General features: G+C 40.2%; 1 protein-coding gene across 2 annotated transcripts; it reads right to left on the bottom strand.

Moving 5' to 3' along the window:
* Positions 1-1,471: 1,471 nt before the first annotated feature.
* DHDDS (dehydrodolichyl diphosphate synthase subunit) lies at positions 1,472-23,660 on the bottom strand. 2 transcript variants are annotated; one of them, XM_070764818.1, is made up of 9 exons: positions 23,507-23,660; positions 18,669-18,754; positions 15,437-15,553; positions 12,922-13,064; positions 10,247-10,363; positions 8,778-8,879; positions 6,019-6,133; positions 4,137-4,244; positions 1,472-2,688 (listed from the first exon to the last, which is right to left on the bottom strand). In XM_070764818.1, exons 2-9 carry the CDS (start codon positions 18,729-18,731, stop codon positions 2,449-2,451), a joined length of 1,005 nt encoding a protein of 334 aa, XP_070620919.1. In that variant the 5' UTR covers positions 18,732-18,754; positions 23,507-23,660; the 3' UTR covers positions 1,472-2,448. The 2 variants fall into 2 exon arrangements, with proteins under 2 accessions (XP_070620919.1, XP_070620920.1); XM_070764819.1 differs by having other exon boundaries at positions 23,523-23,641.
* Between the last annotated feature and the right edge of the window lie 1,729 nt (positions 23,661-25,389).

The raw sequence follows: 25,389 nt of genomic DNA, 5'->3' as shown, positions 1-25,389 counted from the left end.
GCTGAAGTAACCTTCCCTTGGTCTTCCCCACCGCCCACACGCAAACTTCACCATCTGCGCATGTGCGGCCATGAAAAAATGGCCGCACATGCGCAGATGGTGTTTTTACTTCCGCACCGCTATATCGCGAAAAATCGAGTTTCGCGAGGGGTCTTGGAACGGAACCCTCGCGAAACTCGAGGGATCACTGTATTTTAAAAAACTATGAAAAACTGATTATTCCAGAGGGTTTTTTCAAACTTCCCAACGTAAGTTCTTGTACCATTTTTATTTCACTCCTTTGTCATCTTTGCTGGCAGAATATTCGATGTGATTAAAATCATGATTTTGCTGTATTCACTGTTAGTTGTCACGAGTTCTTTGGATATAAGTGTGGCATGAATTAAATGTGCATTGAACAATTTTTATACTTCGATTTTTCTTTCTTTGAAAGGCATTAGAAAAATTGGATTCTTAACTAAGCACATAAAAGTGGAATAGTGTTCCTTAAGTACAGTTCCTGTACATAATGGCTGGAACCCATCTTTTTACATTAAAAAAATACTTGGAGATAGTCTTTGAAGCAATTTAAAATAAAAGGTTTTAAAGTGACAAGTGCCAAAAGTACCCAGCCTCAATTTTTTAAATTCATCTATATTCTATACAATCAGATTTATACAAGTCTAGATAAAACTATTGGAGAAAACACTATTATCTTGCTTAAAGTCTTCTGAGTTGGTCTCTTGCTTGAATTATCTAGCCCTAAATTCTAGGGCAACGTTTCTCAACCTTGGCCACTTGAAAATATGTGAATTTCAACTCTTACAACTCCCCAGCCAACATAAGGTGGCCAAATCTGAGAAACCCTACTAGAGCCAAGAAGCCTAGCATGGCCACAACAGTCATCAGCTAAATTGTTCAACTAGAATTGTCTTTGGCTCATTGAGCACATAAACAGAAATTTTCATTGACAATTCCACTTGATATTTCATTGTCAATTTATTCAACAAAATAAACTCAATGTGTCTGCTGACTGAGTAGTGGAGGAGCATGCACTCCAGCCCATAATAACCCATATGCAAGACTTTCACACAGGTATCTAGGAGTTTCTGCTCAATGGGTAAAGCAGATAACTGACCACAGAGCTAATACAATACAGCAGAGTTATAATGCTGCATAGTAATTTTATTGGGTTCCGGGGTATCCAAGATGAAAATAGTTGCTTTTTAGTTATGTCTGTTCATTTAAATACTCAATAAGTATCAATGCTCAATGAAGTAAGATTTTGGACTGGACACTTTACAAACACAATATCTACAGTGACACACAGTACAACACTGAAGGGTTAGGAACCTACCTTTGAATTCAGTATCATGTAGGGAGTTTTAAAGATGCAAAATCTCTAATTCTCAATTAGATACCCAGGGGAAGAGCCTTCCAGACATGACAATGATAATATAACAGGTAAAATTACTGCATGAAAACAAAACGCTTTTTAATTTATTGGTCACCATTTCTCCCTTATATAAGTTTTATTTTTTTAAAAAATGGCTCCAGCAGGTTGTTAAATATCAATACATTTGACAACTGGTTTATCCCTCAGAATTTCAAACTTAAGTGCTTTAGAATAATACAACCATACTCTCATTTAGTCTTTGAAAAGCAACATGAAATAATTGGCTGCTTTTGGAAAATAAAATGTGTTTATAGTTTGATGCCCTTTATCTTTTTCAGAATTATTTACATCATGCTGCACTTTTGTGTAAAAGGATATTTTGTACTGCTTTCCAAAGCTAAAATGCCTTCTCAAACCCATTTGAAGGATACTGCATCAAAAACACCTTAAAATTCTGTTGTACCCAGCACATTCCTATAGTCCAGATGGATATATAGTTAATCTGGGGGATGATATTTTCCTTTACTAAAGCCAGAGGAATAAGATACGTTCCTGTGAAACTTAAGTACAATCCTATATCAAATGCAGGTACCAAGAACGGAAAAACAAATGGTCCAGAAACAGCTGGTGTTAAAAATCAAGGCAACAAAGAAAAGAATAAACATTTAGTTTATTCCAGAATAAATCTGCCTGGTATATGCACGCTATAGGGTTTTTCTCTAATCTCAGATGCAGCATCTTTGCATTCCAGTGTAAGCAGTTTTTCAGGATTCTGATAAGTCTTTCAATTGTGGAAGAGAAAAACTGCAGTTTGGAAAATATGGAGCAAAGCCCCCAGCATGTGCAGACTTTCATACCTAGAAATATTTGATACTATTCATTTGTTACCTCTACTTTTTGCTTCATTAAATTTGGTAAACATACACTTCAAGTGTCATGGTCCCCAGCCATGCGCATGTGCACATAGAATAAATCTAGGATCCCATTTCATGTCATCCACTGGGCAGTAACTGGATTATTTGCAACTTGGCTCATTTTTCTCCTTCTCTCCCCTATGTCCAAGAGGAACCTTCTTATCTTGCAGCTGCCAATGCCAGTTTTTCTAGGAAGTCTATCCTTTTGTGCTCAAGGGCCTGCAAAAACCTTTGAATCCTCTCTTCCCGTTTAGCTTTGAATTCTCGCAAAAGTATCCCACATTTTTGAGCATCTCCACAGGTTGCTGATTCTTCATTTTTCAGTTTCTGTAAGACTTGTGCCTTATCGGTTTCTAATTGTTGCCACTTCCTTTGTTCCATGTAGACATCTCTGGCTTTCTGGCATAAAAAGTAATAGTCACATATTAGGTTTCTGATCATAGATTAGCACCCCGCTACCAGTACCCTCCAAATGTCTTGGACTTCATTCCCAGGACCTTTTTGCCAGTATAAAACATACAAAGGAAACTATATTATGATTTGCCTCACTGGATACTCTCCTATTTATAGAATTCCCTTAGGCCAGCAGGTAATGAAGTTTTAGTCCTTTCTCCTATAAAATTTTGTCTTTTTTCCCTAAACCCTTTCCTCTCAATTGCCACAAACAATTGGCATGGTCACCATTGAAGATCCTTGACTGGTTTTTACACAACAAAGTGAGATAGCTCAGAAAACCACACTTACAAAATTAGAAGCACATTTGCAGCTCATTCCAAATCAGGTTGCAGCAAAACTCTTAAAACTTTTTACCATTCAGTATGGGAAGACATTCAACCCATTTATCTATTGGTTAATAAATGAAACCAGAACTCTTATTTCACCACTTTTAAAGATTTTGAATGTGTCCACGTATAAACATTTTAAGATAAAAATTTCAAAGCCACTTCCATTTTTTCCTGGGAGCTAATGAAATAATTATAATTGGCTGGTATACTTGACTTAAACCAATCCCTCCCCCAAATTGTAACAATTACATAACAATAACACAATGCAAAGAATAATAATTGTTTACCTTTTTACATAGACCGGAAGAAAATGAGTGGATACATGTAATCTTGCAAGGTTATTAACTTATAGATTGAACTGAATAATTAATTTTAATAGAAGTGAATAAGATAAGAAGCATATCAATGTAAATAAAACATATATATCTACATAGGATAATTATAGTATGTTATTGATAGGCTGTAGAAGTCAAGGGCCAACAGGATGGTTGACTTTTTATGTTTAATGTTTTCTACATAAATATTCATGCATATATGTATATTAATGTTTTTATACAATGTTGCATGTACTTATGTGTTTGTATGTTTGACTGTTCTTTTTATAATATATATATTTAATAATTTTTTGTTTGTTTTTTAAAAAAGAAATAGTTATATCTCTTCAGAGGACAAGTTCATTTTCTGGTCAAAAATACAAAATATTACTGTTACTGGTGGCAACAATAAATATCCATGAAATGAATATCCAACAATCTATAGGACTTCAGGGCAATATTGAGACCTGTCAGAACAATCCCATCAACTGTTTGGATATATTCCAATGACTTACTTCTCCAATGCCCCCCAAAATATTTGTGTAGCTAGGGACACCGATCATCCTTTTAATCTTCTCTATTATTCTTCCCATCCTGTCCTTTAACATTAGTCTGAAAAGCCTCAGCAAGCAAAATATGCTGTTTCCCATCTCTGAAATCTTGGGACAGGCAGTTCCCTTATTTAAAGTATATATGCTGAGAGCCTGAGATTGCTTTTTTGCTTAATCTTTTCTTTCTTCAGTCTTACTTGTAATGCATTGTAGTTCATCTGAAACCGAAGGATGGCCTCACATAAATTCCAGAACGAATAGTCTGGCCACAGAACACTTTGAAACACGAGGCAAGAATGGGACGTCTGAGAAAAGAGAGAAAGGCACTTAATACATAAAATAGAAAGGAAAGGAAGGTAATCAAAACATGGAACATTTCTAGATTATTTCAAAATAAACTTCTTTTCCAGTTGTTCAACAATTATGAAATGGGGACAGATCATTTGTGCCAAACATTAACCCGTATCAACATCAACATTGTCTTTACTGGCAGTTGCACCCAGCAGACACTTGACACAGCTTTCAAAACTTCCATATATTTTGCTAAATTTACATCCCTTACAATTAAAATCACAGATTGGAAGGGATATCAGAAAAGAAATCTAGACAACACTCCTCCCACAATTCAGTGCATCAGCTATACTAAAGAGATACATGCTATGCTGTAGACGTTATATACCAGTGGTAGCTACTTTTGGCTCACGTACCAAAAGGGTATTGTACATACACTACTGCACATGCCCATACCCATGCCCTCCCCTGTGCACAACTCTCTGCATGCGCACAGGCCTCATTGAAGCCTCTGGAGTGCGAAAAACAGCCCAACAGGCAAACCAGAAGTTCAGAAAAACAGACTTCCGGTTTTCCCTTTGGGCTTTAGGGAAGCCTCCTGAAGCCTCCTGAAGCTTGGAGATGGCAAAAAACAGTTCAACCGGAAATTTTGAAATGAACTTCCAGTTGGGTCATTTTTCGCCATCCCCAGGCTTCAGAAAGCTCCCCTGAAGCCTCCGGAGTGTGAAAAATGATCCAAAGGGAAAACGGAAGTCCATTTTTCCAAACTTTGCCTATTGAGCTGTTTTTCACACTCCAGAAACTTTAGAGAAGCCTCCAGAGGGGGAAAGCGGCCTTTCCCAAGGCTGACAATCAGCTGGCCAGCATGTGCAGGCACGCTGGAGGTGACATAGTGCAATGCCTCGCGTGCCCTCTAACATGGCTCTATGTGCCACCTGTGGCACACCTGCCTTAGGTTCGCTATCACTGGTATATACTATAGCCCCTAGAATATAATAGATATTGTATGATATAGTATTGTATATTATACTATAGTCCTGGGCAGCATGCTCCAGGCACAGAAAGTAAATCTAGAAAGACCAAACTAACTGTTCCTGCCAGAAAGTTACAAAAGTGTCCCAAGATAGCCGTCTCCATCTTTTTTCCTTGCTATTAAAGTTTAGATTACAAATTCAAAGGCAGGTTAATTTTATTACCAACATTTGCAGTTATGTTTGCGAGTACTGTATTTCTAATATAAAAGTATTGGGCAAAAATGTTTAAAATGAACTTGTTTTTCTGGAACTTGTACTGTCTTGCCCAAAGAATTGTATGGGTAAAGAGGCATATAATTTTTTTTTAAAATTATTATTATTATTATTATTATTATTATTATTGATGATGATGATGAAGAAGAAGAGCTTGTAAGCATTTCTAGAAGTTTTAACCTCAAATATAGAGTTTTGCAGCAACTGTATACAGTTTCCCCCCTGCTTTACCACTGATGAAGAATAACAATAAGTATTTGTGTATTTCATAGTGAACCAGATAATGGGCTACCTATTTGGTAGTTTCTTTAATAGCATGGCAGAAGGCCACATTTTTTCAATGATCTCTTTGAAACACTTATTATAGCATTTTACAGGAAGAGAGTTGAAGGACTTTTTTAAAAAAAAGAGGAGTGTTAAAATACATTATGTTAGATTTCTTGTATCCAACAAAACCCATAGAGCTGAATGTCAAATGATTGCAAAGCAAGAAAATACAATTTTGCTAATTAGCTGTTGAGATATTGCACTATAGATTTACCTGCCAGAGCATAAAATCACTAAGTCGAACTTCTCCAGATGTTCTGATCAGAATGTCTGGATGAGGAGATTTGCAGGAGTAAAGGCATTTGTCGATGAGCGATTCTGACACATCACTGAGGGCAGAAGAGAAGGAATAGAGAGAGAGAGGAGAATTTACTTTGGGAAGGCTAATCTTAAAATGCAATTCAAGAATTCACAGTATCTGAATTCTTGTTATTGCTAGAGTTTGGAGTAAAATTCACACAACTGTTTATGTCTGTTTAAGTTACTATAGTTATCATATTTTTCGGACTATGAGATGCACTGGAGTATAGGATGCACCTTAGTTTTTGGGGAGGAAAATAAGAAAAAAGGTGATTGGTGGGTGGATTGGCCTCCCGGAATATCACCAATTAGCTGTTCCCGGAGCTGAATTTTAGCTTTCCAATAGGCTTTGAAGACCTGCTCTTTCCCCAAACATTGGATTAGCATGGGGGTTGAGCTCTGAGGATGTTTTGCCTGTTGCCTGGAGGGGAAGGATAATCTTGTTTTTAAACATGTTTTTATGGATTGATGCGAGCCATTTAGAGTCCTTGTATGAGATAGGCAGCCATGTAAGTTTTGTAAATATCTAAAAACAATTACAAGACTTCTAAACCAAAATACATGCCAGGGACACACAGGTTTTCTTGGAGGTCTTCAGAGTATTTGGAATCTTTGAGGACGACGGATATTACACAAATTACACCATTGCCGATGGACAACTATTTTGATACGAAGCACAATTGCTCCCCACTCCCAGTGCGTGTTACCATTCTCTCTGTCTCTGTACCAGCTTTCATTACCTTTTCAGCTGATGATGTCCAAATGCAATTGTCTAGCAATTATCATATAAATCTTTTTTTCAGCATTAGTCAACTTGATCCTGGCAAGACTATTAGTAGTTACCAGTTTTAATACTAGTATGTCACTCTCGAATGTTACAATTGTGCAATGGAATTACATGTCTTATTTGTTTGTATATGGTGAATTTTTGATTTGGCAGAAGAACCAGAGGGTCTTTGGTTTATGGAATTCACTTCCAGAAGAGGTCGTGACAGCTGTCAGCCTGGATAGCTTCAAGGCAGGATTAGACAGATTCAGGGATGCCAAGTGTATCGGTGGTTATTGAAACGGATGTCCATGTGCCGCCTCTATGTTGGTTGAGGCAGGCAGGAGACCCTTGAGTACCATTTGTTGCGGGTCAAGGGAAAGGGAAGGCCTTGCCTTCTCTTTCTGCTCAAGATCCCCATGGACAATTGGTGGGCCAATGTGTGACACAGAATACTGGACTTGATGGGCTTTGGCCTTTTCAGCATGGTTTGTCTTATGTTCTAACCTTTATCCTCTGAGCTAAAAAAATGTGTAAATATAGTTAAAAACTAAGTACGGCAAGTTACTTATTTGCAGATACATTGGTAAAAATGGTCATAAAAATTCATTTTCTGATAAATGGGTGCATTTACCACCAGATTTCAGGTACCTGACAACAAAAGCCTTTGGGGTAAAGCTGACTGAGATCTTGTTAGTTTCAGGCAGCAGCCCAGTCATTGTAATTAATGTCACAGATGGGCTTGTTAACTTGCAATTGACTTATTAACTTGCAGGAAGAAATTTAAGCAATCTCTCCATTCTGGAAAGGGGCAAAAATAATGGAAAAAGTAAATGTCAGGCACAGAACATGACCACTTAGTGACCATTTCATTTCACAACAAATTTGCTGGAACATATTACATGCAGTTAAATGAGAAGGTGCAGTAGTGAGTGGTTAAGTCACCAGGCTTGAAAGCAAGAGGTTATAAGTTCAAGTCCCGCCTTATTCAAAACTGGCTGGGTGACTTTGGGCCATTCAGCTCAACCCACCTTGCAGCATTATTGTTGTGGGGTAAACAGGAGGAAGGTGCATTGGATATGTTCACTGCCTTATTTGGGAAAATGGTAAAGACGGATATAAATAAATAGACATGATTTTTAGCCATCTGGAAAGGCAGAAATGTAGCTAATTGTTTTAGAAAAAGGAGTGGCATCTAATTGAAATTAAAGATTTCAGAGAAGTGCCAGTGGGAGCAAAGTTAAAGTTTGTTTGTTTGCAATATCTTGTTATAATAAACGGAGTCAAGTGCTTTATAACGATCCCTTCCTGATTGCCCCCCTTTTTAAATTTAGGCTCCAGTATCAGGAGTAGAACCAGAGGTTGTATCCAACTAGTTTGGATCGGTTCGCCTGAACTGGTAGCAGGAATCACGGATTGCCCTGCCCACCCACTCTGGATCTATTCTATCCTATTTGTGCACATTTTTGAAGCCAGGTGCATACACAGAGGGCTCGTGTGCCCCTAAAGCACATCCCCACCTTTGCAAACCAGAAGGTAAGTGAAAACCATCCCTGACTAGAATTTGCACCATTCAATGTGGGGTAACTCAAGAGAGGGACGAGTGAATTGCAATGGACCTTATCTTGTTTTAGGTTATAAACTTCTCAAGTCAGAAGTCCTCGAGGCTTGGGTGACCTTCAGTTCTCCTTTCCTGTGGCAAGTTGTCCTGTGATGAGTTGGCTGTGGCAAGTTGTCAGTGATTTTTCCAAGCACTTTACATATCTGTCGCTTTCAAAGTTTTTTCAGTGTTTAAAATGTTTACAAGTAATTTTTAGCCCACTACATATTTTGAAAATGGCTTCAAGAAAAATGCAGCTAGCTTCCTAACCCAAGGGCCACACATGTGTTATGTTCTATGGCATTACCTGGGTTGAAGCAGTCCTTCTTCGACGCCCCAAGCCAACTCTTTCACTGCATTACTGATCTCCTCTCTTGATGTGTATGCAAAACCAATGTTCAAGAAACACCTTTGAATATGAAAAATAAAGACATTCACTGTGTTGAGGATGCAGACTAAAGAACTAAGAACGTATCTACCTAGTAGGAAGTCCTCTGTGACAGAGTTCACACACTGCATTAATAGTTATGGCTGTAAGACTAGCCAAACATAGTTTTCTCTGTGGCAGCCCCGGCCCTCTGGAACCAACTCCCCCCAGAGATTAGAATTGCCCTCACCCTCCTCGCCTTTCGTAAGCTTCTTAAAACCCACCTCTGCCGTCAGGCATGGGGGAACTGAGATATTCTTTCCCCCTAGGCCTTACAATTTACGCATGGTGTGTTTGTATGTATGTTTGGTTTTATAATAAGGTTTTTTTTAGTTGTTTAGTATTGGATTGTTACTAAACAATCGATTGCTGTTTTTTGTCACTGTTGTTAGCCGCCCCGAGTCTGCGGAGAGGGGCGGCATACAAATTCAATCAATCAATCAATCAATCAATCAATCAATCAATCAATCAATAAATAATGAACTACTACTGCACTAAACTGTATGCTTAACATCACTGAACAAATCCACCCTTCACTGGGTTCATTTAATATGTTAACTCATACTGTATTCCAAATTTACAAGCACAATTATGCTTTCCCCAGCATTCTATGTGAAAACTAAACAATATTAGGGTTACCGAACAAGCAAATCTAGCCTGTAATTAACATTTTATTTATAAATCATATTTACATAACTACCCATGTCATAAAATGTGACTAGACAGCATATGATAAATAGGTAAGGTGTTACTGTAAGATGTTACAGTAGTTCAGACAGCTAAAGAGATACTCTGTGCACAAAGGCAATGTTCCTCTATATACTAGCTGTAGGGGAGTAACAAAAGAAATATGTGGTACACTAAAGTCCTACTTGGTGGTTGGTCACTGTAGTTGAGAGGACCTGAACTAAGGCCCTCTCAATGCTTGGGCTCTCAATGCTCTCAATGATTGGGCTAATCATACTCAGCTTTCTTAAGAACCCCAATCTGTTAGAACAGTGTTTCCCAACCTTGGCAACTTGAAGATATCTGGACTTCAACTCCCAGAATTCCCCAGCCAGCAAATGCTGGCTGGGGAATTCTGGGAGTTGAAGTCCAGATATCTTCAAGTTGCCAAGGTTGGGAAACACTGTGTTAGAACATGCTTTTGAAAAGAAAGGCAGCAGAGAGATGCTTAGAAATATTGTATGGAGAATCGGAGGGCAAAAAAGAATATGTATTTAGACCTCTGTTTATTGGAAGCGCCATCCAAGCTAGAATTCTGACCTGGTGTAGCATGGTCTTTGATCTGGGTGATCTGTAGTTCTGGAGTAGGAGAAAAAGTTCAAGAAACTGGAAACAAAACTCACGTATTGTAATGCTTAGTTGTCAGCACAACCTTAGCAATCAGTTCCTGGATATCCTGTGGCAGAAGGGACAGATCGCCAAGAACTCGAATGCACACACCATGTTTCTCCAAGTTCTCTCTAAGGAAAGGGGAAGAGAAAAATGGAATTCTTAAAACAAAGGAAGCCAAGACTAAGCAATATCTATAAAATCACATAACTGAGACTTAGTTACTCAGAAATAAGCTGATAGCTTGAAACGAGACGTGTGATATTTGGAGAAAAACATACAACAACTAGATTTGCTCATGAGCAAGAAGAAAAGCAGTTTCATGCAATACAGTAAAACAGCAAGAGGTTTGAAATTTTCCTGTTAGGTTCTCCAGGCTTTTAATATATAGTGGCACCTCTACGTAAGAACTTAATTTGTTCTGTGACCAGATTCTTAAGTAGAAGCAATTTTTCCCATAGGAATCAGTGTAAAAGCAAATAATGCGTACAAACCCATTAGGAAAGAAATAAAAGCCCGGAATCTGGGTGGGAGGAGGAGGAGGAAGAAGAGGAGGAGGACAGTCGCTGCCGAAGCAAGAAGGTGAGGTGAGGGAAATTTAAAAAATTCAAAACTTTAAGGCTTAAAAAAAAAAAAGAGGGACTCTGAGGCAGGGAGGAGGAGCACGTGCCTCCAATGCACCCGGTGCGAAGTTGCCTCCCGTACACTGCCTCCTATACACTGGCTGCTGCTGCTGCCGCCTCCTCTTCTTTCCCATACTGAAGGGTTCCCCTTTCCTCTCGCTTGGTCACTTTGTAGCCGGCGCCTTTCCTTCACTGTGGTGACTCCTCGACTGCCCAGAGCGAAGGGAGCGTTTCTTTTTTCTGGCTGCTGGCAGTGGTTTATTCCCTCTCCAAGTGCCCAGAGAAAGGAAAATGCTTTGTTCGCTCTGGGCTGCCAAAGCCTCCTTAAGCGCCACCGAAAGGCTCCTCTGGCAGCCCAGAAAAGCCCGGGATTAAAGGGGGAATGGCAGGAAACTGGCCAGGCCTTCGTGCCGCTCTCAAACTTCCTGGGAAATTTTTCCGGGCTCAGGTTCTTAAGTAGAAAATGGTTCTTAAGTAGAGGCAAAGAAATCTTGAACACCCGGTTCTTATCTAGAAAAGGTCTTAAGTAGAGGCGTTCTTAAGTAGAGGTACCACTGTACTATATGATAAGTTATTATTCTAGTCAAACGGCATTAAAATTAGCAAACATGTATTATTTCAGAGGATGAAAAGGTCACTTACTGCTGCACATGATGATATTAATTTACTTAAAGAAAGAAGCCGATTATCTAGGCCCTCAACAGTCAGGATTCAGGCCCCGTTACAGCACAGAAACTGATTTGGTTGTGCTGATGGATGATCTCTGGCAGGCCCGGGACAGGTTGGTGTATGGTTTGATTGGATTGTGTGATTATTTTATTATAAGGGTTTTAAATTGTATTTTTTAAAAATTGGATTTGTACATTGTTTATGTTGTGAGCTGCCCTGAATCCTCGGAGAGAGATGCATACAAATCTAATAAATTATTATTATTAACTGCTCTTCATGATTCCAAAGGTGAATGGATAAGCAATATCTGTTCTTAGCAGTCAAATTGCTCTCACATTTCAGATGCAGCTCCCTCCCCCAAATTACAAAACCAAAGGCCTAACTGTCCAGGAATATCAGTAATTGTGTGTGAAAATTTTTTAAAAAGTATTGATATATATTGACTTGTCACTGACTCAATTTATGCCCTGAAGAAAGCCAAAATATACTGCAGTTCATATGGTTTGGGCTTAAAGTGTTGCGTGAACCTAGCTATCATAGGCTCTTCAACCAACCATGTTTAGCATGATGCATGAACTCAGTGAGTAATAATCATCTTGAGTTGCACATTCTAAAGAATTTAAGAGAATTATTGACAATCATACATAGAAGACTGACGGCAGAAAAAGACCTCATGGTCCATCTAGTCTGCCCTTATACTATTTCCTGTATTTTATCTTAGGATGGATCTATGTTTATCCCAGGCATGTTTAAATTCAGTTACTGTGGATTTACCAACCACGTCTGCTGGAAGTTTGTTCCAAGGATCTACTACTCTTTCAGTGAAATAATATTTTCTCACGTTGCTTTTGATCTTCCCCCCAACTAACTTCAGATTGTGTCCCCTTGTTCTTGTGTTCACTTTCCTATTAAAAACACTTCCCTCCTGGACCTTATTTAACCCTTTGACATATTTAAATGTTTCGATCATGTCCCCCCTTTTCCTTCTGTCCTCCAGACTATACAGATGGAGTTCATGAAGTCTTTCCTGATACGTTTTATGCTTAAGACCTTCCACCATTCTTGTAGCCCGTCTTTGGACCCGTTCAATTTTGTCAATATCTTTTTGTAGGTGAGGTCTCCAGATAGTCCTTGACTTATGACAATTTGTTCAACAACAGTTTGAAGTTCTGATGGTACTGAAAAAGTGAGTTATGACCTGTCCTTGAAGTTACGACTATTGCAGCATCCTGTGGTCATGTGACTGTAATTTGCAACCTTCCCTGTCTCTTCTGATAAGCAAAGTCAATGGCAGAGCCAGCAGGGAAGGCTGTAAATCATGATCACATGATGAATGACTGCGGTGATTTATTTAATCATGGCAAAATCATAGAATAGGAAAAAAAACCCAGTCTTACTGTTCTTCAAGAAGACGGATGAATTTTTGCCTAGCCAGTTGCATCAAGCCTTCAACTTCTTCTCGGGATCGCTTGAAATTCTCGATGCTAAAGGCATAAACGGTGACTTCCCGGACACCCACACTCAAACACCATTGTAGTGTCTGCAGTGGAAGACAAGTTAAGGCAGAAAAGAATAAAACCTTTGTTTTAACTTTCCCATTTTGTGGATTCAAGAGATTACACTTCTGTCCAACTATTAGGCAAGTCCATTCCCTCTGAATCTGAAGGTGGCAATTTAAATTAATATCACTCAGTGATTTACAGATATGTCGTTTGCATCACATTATCAAACGATGCAAGGTACAACACTGGCAGGGATTTGTGTAATCAAGTTGCCTTCAATAATTTTTGTTTTGGCCTATGTTTGGGATTAACAAACATTTCCTCCCTCCTGTTGATCCATTCAACCGAGGCTCTATTATAATTATACTGCAGCTGCGAGAGCAATCATGGGCTTTTCCAAATATGCCCATGTTACACCAACACTCCGCAGTCTGCATTGGTTGCCGATCAGTTTCCGGTCACAATTCAAAGTGTTGGTTATGACCTATAAAGCCCTTCATGGCACCGGACCAGATTATCTCCAGGACCGCCTTCTGCTGCACGAATCCCAGCGACCAGTTAAACAGTGCCGCTTGGCGGGACCCAGGGGAAGAGCCTTCTCTGTGGCGGCCCCAGCCCTCTGGAACCAACTCCCCCCAGAGATTAGAATTGCCCCTACCCTCCTCGCCTTCCGTAAGCTACTTAAAACCCACCTCTGCCGCCAGGCATGGGGGAATTGAGATATCCTTTCCCCCTAGGCCTTTACAATTTTATGCATGGTATGTCTGTATGTATGTTTGGTTTTTTATTATAATGGGTTTTTAATTGTTTTTAGTATTGGATTACTATTATATGCTGTCTTATTATTGCTGTTAGCCGCCCTGAGACTCCAGAGAGGGGCGGCATACAAATCCAATAAATAATAATAATAATAATAATAATAATAATAATACACATTACTTTTTGGGAATTTTAGTTGGCTGATGCAAGAAAGCAAGTAAACTTTCAAAACAAATAGACAAGTTTTCCCTTCTCTTAAATGAAGGGTGTACAATTTTTACTGATTCAAGTGCCTCATCAGGTTTTACATGGAACACCAAGGACCACATTCCAAAAGTAATCAGGACCAAACCCATTCTGTGCAAATTTATAGAGATGTAAGGAGTGAAATTATTACCTTAAAAATTACCTGCAAAGTAATCAGCTTGCTTTTTAAAAAAGAAACAGAATGGAAAAGTCCTTTTTTAAAAAAAAGTCCACTAACTTTCCAAAGACACTAATATCACAAAAATGGGATTCTAGTTTATGGTTGCATAAGGCTTCCTGGATTGCCTTCTTGCAACCTGCTGAATTAACTAACTGGAGTTGATGAACCGCAAATCAGATGCAATTGGTATCCTGGTACATTTACATAGCGCATCACTGGTTTCTCCCTTGTAAGTTATGAACATCCAATCTAGAAATAGCCAAAGTGGAAAAAAGATATCTCTCTGTCTTTTCTCTCGCTGTCTCAAAGATAGCAGTGATTTCCCACTCAGTGAGCCCAGCAAGGAACAGTTCCAATCTGATCATTTTCAAAGGGTTTTTGAAATTAGTCCAAGTAGGAGCTACAGGGTTTCCTAACAGGTGTTGTGGTTAGCTCTGGCCCAGCCCCCTGCCCCAAGGACTGTGGATGTGGGGGAGACATCCACATGCTGCAGCCTGTTTTGCCCCGGTGGAATCTGCTGATGAAGGCTCCTCTGACCAAGAAGACATGAGTGACAGGGAGGAGGAGAGTGTGGCAGACAGCTCAGAAGGAGATCAATTATCTAGCTCCTCCTTGGATTCGGAACAAGAGTTAATGATACAGCCACGCATGCAGAGAGCGATGCATAGGCAGCAACAACTGAGAGATTATTATCAAAGAAAATGAGGCCACCTGTGGTTGGGTGGGGCTCTGGTAATTAGTGAGGCTGCTATAAAGAGCAGCCTGTGGGTTTGGCCATTGTGGAGGATTATCTGATCCTTGTGTTTCGTGACTGCTTTACTGACTTCGATCTTTGTGTGCTGATTTTTCCCCGCTCTGAAACTAAACCAGATCAAAGTGTGTTTCACTTTGTGAAAGAAGAAGGACTGTGAATTGCCTCACAGCTGCAAGCTAAGTATCACAGAACTGATAAGGGACTTGTACAAATTACCAGTTTGTTTGGAGACGAGTGCTCTTTACTATACAAAAAGAGTGCTTCATTTATTTACATTTTCGGTATAAAGAGCATTGTTTTGAATTTTCAAGTGTGTGTGTGTTTGAAATTGTATCTGTGCATTTTCGGGAGGATTCTACCAGAGAGCTTGACAGAACAACAGGGAAGCCATGCTTTGGCACAGTAGTAATCACTTAGGGAGAATCATCTTTGCATTCTTGATTGTGATGCTCGGGAAAGAGTCTTCCTACCTGTGTTAGTTTTGCAAAACCCTGGGAATGTCCTTCCAACTTCACCACCTGATGCTTCTGAGCGTAACGACGATTGCCATCCATGATGAAAGCAATGTGCTTGGGCATTGGCCCTGCCTGGAATTGAAGCAAGAAATATTAGAGATGCGCAGCTAGGAAAGTGGGACCAGAATCGTTTTGAGATGCCCCTGCATTTCAAACGTGAACTCTCCACTCTGACCTCCTTAAGAAGCACTACAGGAATATAAATCATCAAGTCTGCGCCTTACCAATTGTTCTGTCTGGGTCACTCCGGAAGCCAAAACCAACCCAAAAAGAGAAGCCAGACACACCGGTAAAAGGCAAAGGCAGTTTATCAAATTCAAGAAAAACACAGCTAACAGAAAATGTCCTTACAAACAGGAAAACGCTGTATCTTCAAATATATCCACGAAGGCAAAAGTCCATGCAGTAATACAGGATTCTTGCTGCCAAGACGAGGCTGTAGATAGCAGACCTACACCTCCCACGGGTCTTCCAAACTGCTGGGCCACAAGCCAGGAACAGAGACGTCGAGAACAAAGCAGGTCACCGTAACTCCAACTGATAACACTCCACATGGCTTCAAGGGCTTGCCTGCCTTTTAAACCCTGCTAAGGAGGACCACACCCAAGCCCAGCTGTTCCTAATTCAGTGCTGATAATACTTCTTTAATTGCTCCTTTCTTTGATCTGAACGTCTCTGTCGCATGTCAATGACGGCTTGTGCTTCATCACCTAATGACTCCAAGGTACTGGCTGGGGAGAGCCCCCCCCCTCCCGGGGCTCTCATGCTGTTCTCCTTCGTCCCATTCCTGACTTTCCTCTCCCCCGTCCGACTGCTCAGCCCCCTCCTCTTCGTTGTCATCCTCCTCCGGGCATGGAGCCAGCAGAGACACAGCCGGTCCCTGAGCAGCCTCAGGCTGAACCACAACACCAATGGGTCATTATCCTGCTGATGGAGCTGAAGTTCTCTATTCCTAAAAGCATGAAAGGGGGCAGAGAGAGAAAGGGGGGGGGGGGGGGAGCACAAACCATCTCTACTTCTAATCCTATAAAAACCTTAGCCGAAAGCGGCTAAGAAAACAACAACAACAAAAAAGACATTGATAACCAAAAGGAATAACAGTAAATACCGATTGTTTCTTTCACCAGAAAATAATTTGATATTTTTTCCTCCTCACAAGAGAATACATATGATATATATTTTGTTGTTTGTGTATTGTCATTGTCAATATTGTTTATTGTATTTAATTAATTAATCAACTATCATTATTATTATTATAATAATAATTATTATTGTCTCTATATGTTTTGTTTTGTATCTTTTTCTTTTTTCTTTTTATGTTTGTAAATGTGTAGATGTATATATATATATATTTTAAATCAATAAAAATTATTTTAAAAAAAATCTTTTAGATCCGTCACTCCTGAGATGGGAAGATCAGAGAAAGAAAATATGGTTTAGAAGCTACTGATCTTGCGAGTGGAAGGACTGCAGAACCATCCTGGAATTTTACTACCATCTGCATATGAGATGCATGTTTTATTTTAAAATGTAAATCTCACTTGCCTTCCATAAAATACTATGACAGACAGTAAAACCCAATGATTCCCAGAATATAAAGATGGCAGCATAAAGAAGCCATGTTAAAGGGTTAAATAAGGTTCAGGAGGGAAGTGTTTTTAATAGGAAAGTGAACACAAGAACAAGGGGACACAATCTGAAGTTAGTTGGGGGAAAGATCAAAGGCAACATGAGAAAATATTATTTTACTGAAAGAGGAGTAGATGCTTGGAACAAACTTCCAGCAGACGTGGTTGGTAAATCCACAGTCACTGAATTTAAACATGCCTGGGAGAAACATAGATCCATTGTAAGATAAAATACAGGAAATAGTATAAGGGCAGACTAGATGGACCATGAGGTCTTTTTCTGCCGTCAGTCTTCTATGTTTCTATGTTTCTATACAAACTTCAAAGATGGGCAAAATAGTCAATTCTTGGAAGGTTACCTGCCCACTTACTAACAAAATACAGTAGGGACAGCAAACGTGAACGGTTGCCCTACTCCTAAATTCAATGAGCAGCAGCTTTGTGCAGTTCTGCCCCCAAATCTATTATTGGTGGTTGCATAAGCTTTAATATTCTTTTTCCCACTGTATCCAAACAGATATTTTTTTGTTCTCACAGAAATTTGCCCCTGGATCTTTCATTCAAAGCTACGTTAACAAAGAGAATCTACATGAAGAGGAAGACAATTCTTAGCTGGCACAATTTAATCATCATCTAGGTCAGTGGTCCCCAAACTACGGCCCGCGGGCCACATGCGGCCCACTGAGGCCATTTATCCGGCCCGCCGGTGAGTGACAAGAGCACAGGGAAAAGAGAGAGAGAAAGAAAAGGGAAAGAGAGGGAGGGAAGGAGAAGTGGAGAGGAATGAAGGAAGGAAGGAGAAATGGAGGGAACAAGGAAGGAAGGACGGAAGGAAGGAAGGAAGGAAGGAAGGAAGGAAGGAAGGAAGGAAGGAAGGAAGGAAGGGAGGGACAGAGGAAGGAAGGACTGTTTTGGGTGTGTGTGTAATTTTTTTAAAATTTTTCTCTCAACATACATTCCAACAACACAATGTACCCTCTAATTTTCCATGAATAAAATGCAGTATTTTGTTAGTAACTAATATCAATCATCAAAAAAGTTGCAAAAGTTTTTTTTCCTAATTTTGTCATCCAGTTACATTCATTTTTTTAAATTAAATTTCCTCCTTAATGTTCCTTCAAAAAGTGCAACACCAATTATATTTCTAACTTATTAACCATTATGAATTTCATATATGAATTTCAGTCCTTCTCCCCCCTCTAAATAGTACATTCCCATTTAGTTTTTTATTTTAAAACAAGGTATGTGTAGTGTGCATAGGAATTTGTTCATAGTTTTTTTTTATAGTCCGGCCCTCCAACAGTCCGAGGGACAGTGAACTGGCCCCCTATGTAAAAAGTTTGGGGACCCCTGACCTAGGTATACGATTCTCAACTGGATACCCACCATCTGACCCCCTAGCTAAGCTGGCTGGAATAAGTGATGTTGAGGCCAAAACATCAGGAACAGCTTCCTCTGAAGAAGACTGCTTCCCCTGTCCCTTCAATATCAAACATTCTGACCTAACATTTCTAGGTAAGCATTACATTTCAGTAACCGGACATTGCGTTAATACATACTTTTATTACGCTGGCACAGAATCTCTCCAATAGGGACAATTCTCCTTCTCTTATCCACGACATGGTGCTTCCGCTCAAGAACACGTCTTTGAAAGGAAGAGAACAAACACCAATGGGCAGGAATTCTGGGTCAGAGAAGAACCTTTGGACTCATAAGTGTGCCAACTCTTCACATTATGAAAACCAGCATCATCTGACTTCCCCCAATTTTTGTATACTGGAACTTGCGAAGACCAGGCTGGTTGGATATTCTGAGTGCTATACTTGCTTGAGGGTTTTAGATTATCCATCTTATTATTATCCATCTTACCCCCTTCCCCTCCAATGATGTTGTTTTGCCTGGGGAAGGGAATATAGATACAAATCTAATTCAATTCAATTTCAATTTATTAGATTTGTATGCCGCCCCTCTCCGAAGACTTATTCAATAAATAGAATAGAATAGATTTCCACCTAAGTACAGTGGTACCTCTACTTAAGAACTTAATTCGTTCTGTGACCAGGTTCTTAAGTAGAAATGTTTGTAAGTTGAAACATTTTTTCCCATAGGAATCAATGTAAAATCCCAGCGACCGATTAGGTCCCACAGAGTGGGCCTTCTCCGGGTCCCATCAACTAAACAATGTCGGTTGGCGGGTCCCAGGGGAAGAGCCTTCTCTGTGGCGGCACCGGCTCTCTGGAACCAACTCCCCCCGGAGATTAGAACTGCCTCTACACTTCCTGCCTTCCGTAAACTCCTTAAGACCCACCTTTGCCGTCAGGCATGGGGAAATTAAACATCTCCCCTGGGCACGTTTAATTTATACATGGTATGCTTGTGTGTGTGTCTGTTAGTATATGGGGTTTTTCTTAAATCTTTAAATATTTTAATTAATTGGATTATTATGATTGTTTCACTTGTTGTGAGCCGCCCCGAGTCTTCGGAGAGGGGCAGCATACAAATCCAAATAATAAATAAATAAATAACATAAATAAATAAAATAAAAGCAAATAATGCGTGCAAACCCATTAGGAAAGAAATAAAAGCTCAGAATTTGGGTGGGAGGAGGAGGAGGAGGAAGAAGAGGAGGACAGTCGCTGCAGAAGGAAGAAGGTGAGGGGAATCAAAAAAATTCAAAACTTTAAGGCTTAAAAAAAAAAAAAGAGGGACTCTGAGGCTGCGAGGAGGACCATGTGCCTCCCATACACCCGGTGCGAGGCTGCCTCCAATACATTGCACCAGAGAGAGAAACCCAGGGGGAATGGCAGGAAACTGGCTGGGCCTTCGTGCCGCTCAAATTTCCTGGGGATTTTTTCCAGCTCAGGTTCTTAAGTAGAAAATGGTTTTGAAGTAGAGGCAAAAAAATATTGAACACCTGATTCTTATCTAGAAAAGTTCTTAAGTAGAGGCATTCTTAAGTAGAGGTACCATTGTATTCTAACTAACCTATTGAAGCCAGTTTGGTATAGTAGTTAACACATCTGGGTATAAAGCGGGAGATTGTAGATTCTATTCCCACCTTGGGCCAGTTCTTTGTTTAAAACCAAGGAGGAGAGAAAGAAACTTTAGAATAAACATGCACATGGTTCTTTCAGTGAAATAACAGGAATAGAAGCATGGCACTCCTTTTCGAGGGGTGTGTGTGCGTTCTTTCTACAGGCCCTTCCAAGCTAAAGTTGGTTGCCGATCAATTTCCGGTCACAATTCAAAGTGTTGGTTATGACCTTTAAAGCCCTTCATGGCATTGGACCAGAATACCTCCGAGACCGCCTCCTGCCGCACGAATACCAGCGACCGATTAGGTCCCACAGAGTGGGCCTTCTCCGGGTCCCGTCAACTAAACAATGTCGGTTGGCGGGCCCCAGGGGAAGAGCCTTCTCTGTGGCGGCCCCGACTCTCTGGAACCAACTCCCCCCGGAGATTAGAACTGCCCCTATTCTCCCTGCCTTCCGTAAAGTTCTTAAAACCCACCTTTGCCGTCAGGCATGGGGGAACTGAAACATCTCCCTCGGGCATGTACAATTTATGTATGGTATGTTTGTGTGTGTGCTTGTTAGTATATTGGGGTTCTTTTTAAACTTTTTTAAATATTTAAATTTATTTGGATTTGTTACGATTTGTTTATGCCTTGTTGTGAGCCGCCCCGAGTCTGCGGAGAGGGGCGGCATACAAATCTAAATAATAAATAAATAAATAAATAAATAAATAATAAAGTACTGTACTGTACTCCTTTATTGAAACTGGTTTACTCCTGTCCTCCTAAAAGCCTCTATAGCAGTGATGGCGAACCTATGGCATGGGTGAATTATTTATTCATTTATTTATTAGATTTTTATGCCGCCCCTCTCCGTAGACTCGGGGTGGCTCACAGCAATAATAAACAATATATAACAAATCTAATAATTTAAGAGAAGCACTAAAAACTCCATTATTAAAAGCAAACAGACACACAAACATACCATACATAAACTGTATAGGCCCAGGGGAGATGTTTCAATTCCCCCATCCATGCCTGACGGCAGAGGTGGGTTTTAAGGAGTTTACGAAAGGCGAGGAGGGTGGGGGCAGTTCTAATCTCCAGGGGGAGCTGGTTCCAGAGGGTCTGGGCCGCCACAAAGAAGGCTCTTCCCCTGGGTCCTGCCAAACGGCATTGTTTAGTCGACGGGACCCGGAGAAGGCCAACTCTGTGGGACCTTATCGGTCACTGGGATTCGTGCGGCAGAAGGCGGTCCCAGAGATATTCGGGATAGAAATAGAATTAAGGTATTAAGTAATTTTTTGGGGGGTAAAATACAGGTCATTCTCATGGCATAGGAACACTTTTTTTCCTCCAGTTCTAGTTGTTTTACAAGTGCAGCACTACAAGACTTTTACTGTTTACACAGAAGCCGATTGAAATAAAATGTACATCATGCGGTGTCATAATCCGTCCCACAAAACGCAGCCTTGCTTCCTCTTTGCACACGTTTAACTTTAAATCAGATTCTTCCACTTATTTATTTATTGCATGCATTTTGCCTGCCTGGATTTGTTAGGATGGAGAAATACTATCCTTTCAGGCTTTTCCAGCGGGCCTGGGAATAGGAATGATTGAGTGTATGCATGGTTTTTTGTTTGTTTTTTTAAATGTATTTTATGCTATTTGCTGTTTTATTGTTGTTACATTTTATACTGTTTTTTTTAAAAATTGTTGGGATTATTGTGAGCTGCCCAGAGTCCTGCCAGAGTTTTGCAGCATATAAATATCACAAAATATATAAATTAATGAATAAATCCCGTTGAGCTGTGCAAACTCACCCAGTCCGGTCAGTTTAGGTTTAGGACCTACCGCCCTACACCAGTCCAGAAAATGCATTAAATGAAACCCCCGGGAAATGCCATCAACAAAAGGATTTTTTGCATGTATACAGGTACGTATGTATGTATAGTTTTTTGCCAAACGCCACCACTCTACTAAACAAATATTTTCCCCAAAGCTATCAAATTATTTACTCAGTCTGCACTACTATTCCTACTAGTCATTTTCTCATCATTCCTATCACCCATTTCCTCCCACTTATATGACTGTAACTTGTTGCTTGTATCCTTAAGATTTTAAAATTAATATCGATTGTTTCCTCATTGCTTATTTTACCCCTATAATCATTAAGTGATTCTTGACAAATGTCTCTTTCCTTTTATGTACACTGAGAGCATCTGCACCAAAAACTTGGCCATTAAAGAATTGTTATTTGATTCTATTCTACCCTCTCTGTATGTGTATATTATTATTGTTGTTGTTGTTTCTATGCCGCCCTTCTCGAGATGACTCAGGGCAGCGTACAACATTATAAATGCAACAATATATATAAAGAAATCTAAATTCCTTTAAAAAGAATTATACAAAATTACTAAAAAATGTTAGAAAAACCCCACATACAGTAATACACATTCATCCAATTCAGTCATTTTATTATTGCTGTGAGCCGCGCCGAGTCTATGGAGAGGGGCGGCATACAAATCTAATAAATGAAATGAAATAATATTGGCCGGATATATACATATTCATATATACATACATACATACATACATACATACATACATACATACATACCTACCTACCTATATGTATATACTGTATATTTGTTTTCGTAGATTCACAGGTATATGCATGTAGATTGTTCTGAGTTCGGGTTTTGCCCCATGTAATATTTTGAATGTCTATGCGACGTTTCGGTGAAATCACATTCACCATCATCAGGCTGAAGTTTCGTGCTGCTGTAAATATTTACAGCAGCACGAAGCTTACAACTTCAGCCTGATGATGGTGAATGTGATTTCACCGAAACGTCGCATAGACATTCAAAATATTACACGGGGCAAAACCCGAACTCAGAACAATCTACATATATATATATACACACTGCTCAAAAAAATAAAGGGAACACTCAAATAGCACATGCTAGATCTGAATGAATGAAATATTATCATTGAATAGGTTGAATGTGCACAACAGCAGGTGAAATTGATTGTCAATCAGTGTTGCTTCCTAAGTGGACAGCTTGATATCACAGAAGTTTGATTTACTTGGAGTTATATTGTGTTGTTTAAGTATTCCCTTTATTTTATTTTTTTGAGCAGTGTATACATACAGTACATACAAGCATAAATGGGGGGGGGGTTGTCCCACCATTCGGAACATGGGGTGCAACCTTTCCCCCGTTAAACGCAAGAGGGGAGCCCGCTCGTCCCCATCCCACCCGCTTCATTGGATCCGAAGGACCGCGGGGTGTCCTTGCAAGGCAGCCTCCGTCGGCAAGCGCCCCGCTCCGACCCGTTCCACAACCCCTTGGCGCGCTTGCGTCGTCCCGTCCTTACCTGCCCTTCCCTTCACCTGTCAGGCTCCAGCTCTCGCACCCGCCTGCCGCCTCGGCGGTCCCGCCACGACTCTTCTGGCCGGCGGTGGGACCCGCCCTTCCGTGTACGTCACGACGCTCCGGCTGCCGGCTTGCGTCAGTCTCGCGCGTATTCCGAGGGGTGGGGAGGAGACGAGGCGGTAATGAAGGGGCGGGGCCAAGTAGAGGGAGGGGGCGGAGCCGGCTCTGTGGAGGCCGTGAGGGGAACGTTGAGGGGCGCGCGGGAAAGCGGCTGGTTTGAGTGGCGGCCGTTCCCGCGGTGTGTTTGTGATTTGAATTTCTGTCCTCTTTCTCCCCCTCCCGCCATTGCTGCCCTCCTTATCGTTCTTGAAGTTGTGGTGGCTTAAAGCAGGGGGTCTCCAACCTTCGCCGCTTTAAGCCTGGCGGACTGCAACTCCCAGAATTCCCCAGCCAGCTTTGCTGCCTGGGGAATTCTGGGAGTTGAAGTCCGCCAGGTTTAAAGAGGTCAAGGTTAGCAAGAATCATCAACATTTTTTACCTCAGGGACAACTAAATCCTGCGGACCACGAATATGAATTTTTTAAAAAGTTAAATACACTGCTCAAAATAAATAATTCTCATTGAATACTTTGTACAAAGTTGAATGTGCAGAACAGCATAGGAAATTGATTGTCAATCAAGTGTTGCTTCCTAAGTGGATAGTTTGAATTCACAGAAGTTTGATTTACTTGGAGTTCTATTGTGCTGTTTAAGTGTTCCCTTTATTTTTTTGAGCAGTACAGTATTTAAAGATAAACAGTCTTCGGAGATGGGCAGCCTAGAAATCCAATAAATAAATAAATAAAATAAAGTTTATTTATTTCTTTAATTGCATTTCTAGGCCACTCTTCTCCATAGAACTCAGGGTGGCTTACAAGGTAAAAAAAACAAAACAATACAGATAAATAATTATAAAAAACCCAACCATCTTATCAGAAATCAAATTTAAAAATAGAATTCTTTATTGGCCAAGTGTGACTGGACACACCAGAATTTGTCACATTAGAGACATTTGTCCAGAATAATGAGGTACAACACTTAATGATTGTCATAGGGGTCAAATAAGCAATGAAGAAATGTTAATAAAAATCTTAAGGATACAAGCAACAAGTGACAGTCATATAGTCATAAGTGGGAGGAAATGGGTGATATGAATGATGAGGAAAAAAACCGTAGTAATAGTAGTGCAGACTTAAAAAATAGTTTGACAGTGTTGAGGGAATTATTTGTTTAGTAGAGTGATGGCGTTTGGGGAAAAAACTCTTGTGTCTAGTTGTCTTGGTGTGCTCTAGTGATGTTTTGAGGGTAGGAGTTGAAACAGTTTATGTCCAGGATTCGATGGGTGAGTAAATATTTTCACAGGCCTCTTTTTGACTTATGCAGTATACAGGTCCTCAATGGAAGGCAGGTTGGCAGCAATTGTTTTTTCTACAGCTCTGAAGTCTGTGTTGGTCTTGTTGGGTTGCAGAACCAAACCAGACAGTGATAGAGGTGAAGATGACAGACTCAATGATTCCTCTGTAGAACTGGATCAGCAGCTCCTTGGATAGTTTGAGCTTCCTGAGTTGGCGCAGAAAGAACATTCTTTGTTGTGCTTTTTTGATGATGTTATTGATGTTAGGTGACCATTTTAGGTCTTGAGATAGGGCTTTATAGGTCATAACCAGCACTTAATGGAATATAAAAATACAACAGTGCAATATAAAAAGGCAAAGATTTTTTCTGCGAACCACCAAAATTTTCTTGAGGACCACCAGTGCTCCACGGACCACTGGTTGGTGACCATTGGCTTAAAGGACATTTTGGGTGAAAGGACGCCGCAAGTATTCCTGACTAGATTGCGAA

The sequence above is a fragment of the Erythrolamprus reginae genome, chromosome 11 (assembly GCF_031021105.1).
Source record: "Erythrolamprus reginae isolate rEryReg1 chromosome 11, rEryReg1.hap1, whole genome shotgun sequence".
In the NCBI taxonomy this organism is placed as follows: Eukaryota; Metazoa; Chordata; class Lepidosauria; order Squamata; family Dipsadidae; genus Erythrolamprus; species Erythrolamprus reginae.
This window is presented reverse-complemented; position numbering and strand designations above follow the sequence as displayed.

Excerpts from the sequence above, each read along its gene's own strand:
- DHDDS (XM_070764818.1), bottom strand. The coding sequence starts at position 18,731 with ATGTCGTGGATAAGAGAAGGAGAATTGTCCCTATTGGAGAGATTCTGT. Across the intron at positions 15,554-18,668 it reads TCTGTGCCAGCGTAATAAAA|GCAGGGCCAATGCCCAAGCA; the intron begins GTATGTATTAAC and ends CTTCAATTCCAG. Across the intron at positions 13,065-15,436 it reads GTTTTGCAAAACTAACACAG|ACACTACAATGGTGTTTGAG; the intron begins GTAGGAAGACTC and ends CTTCCACTGCAG.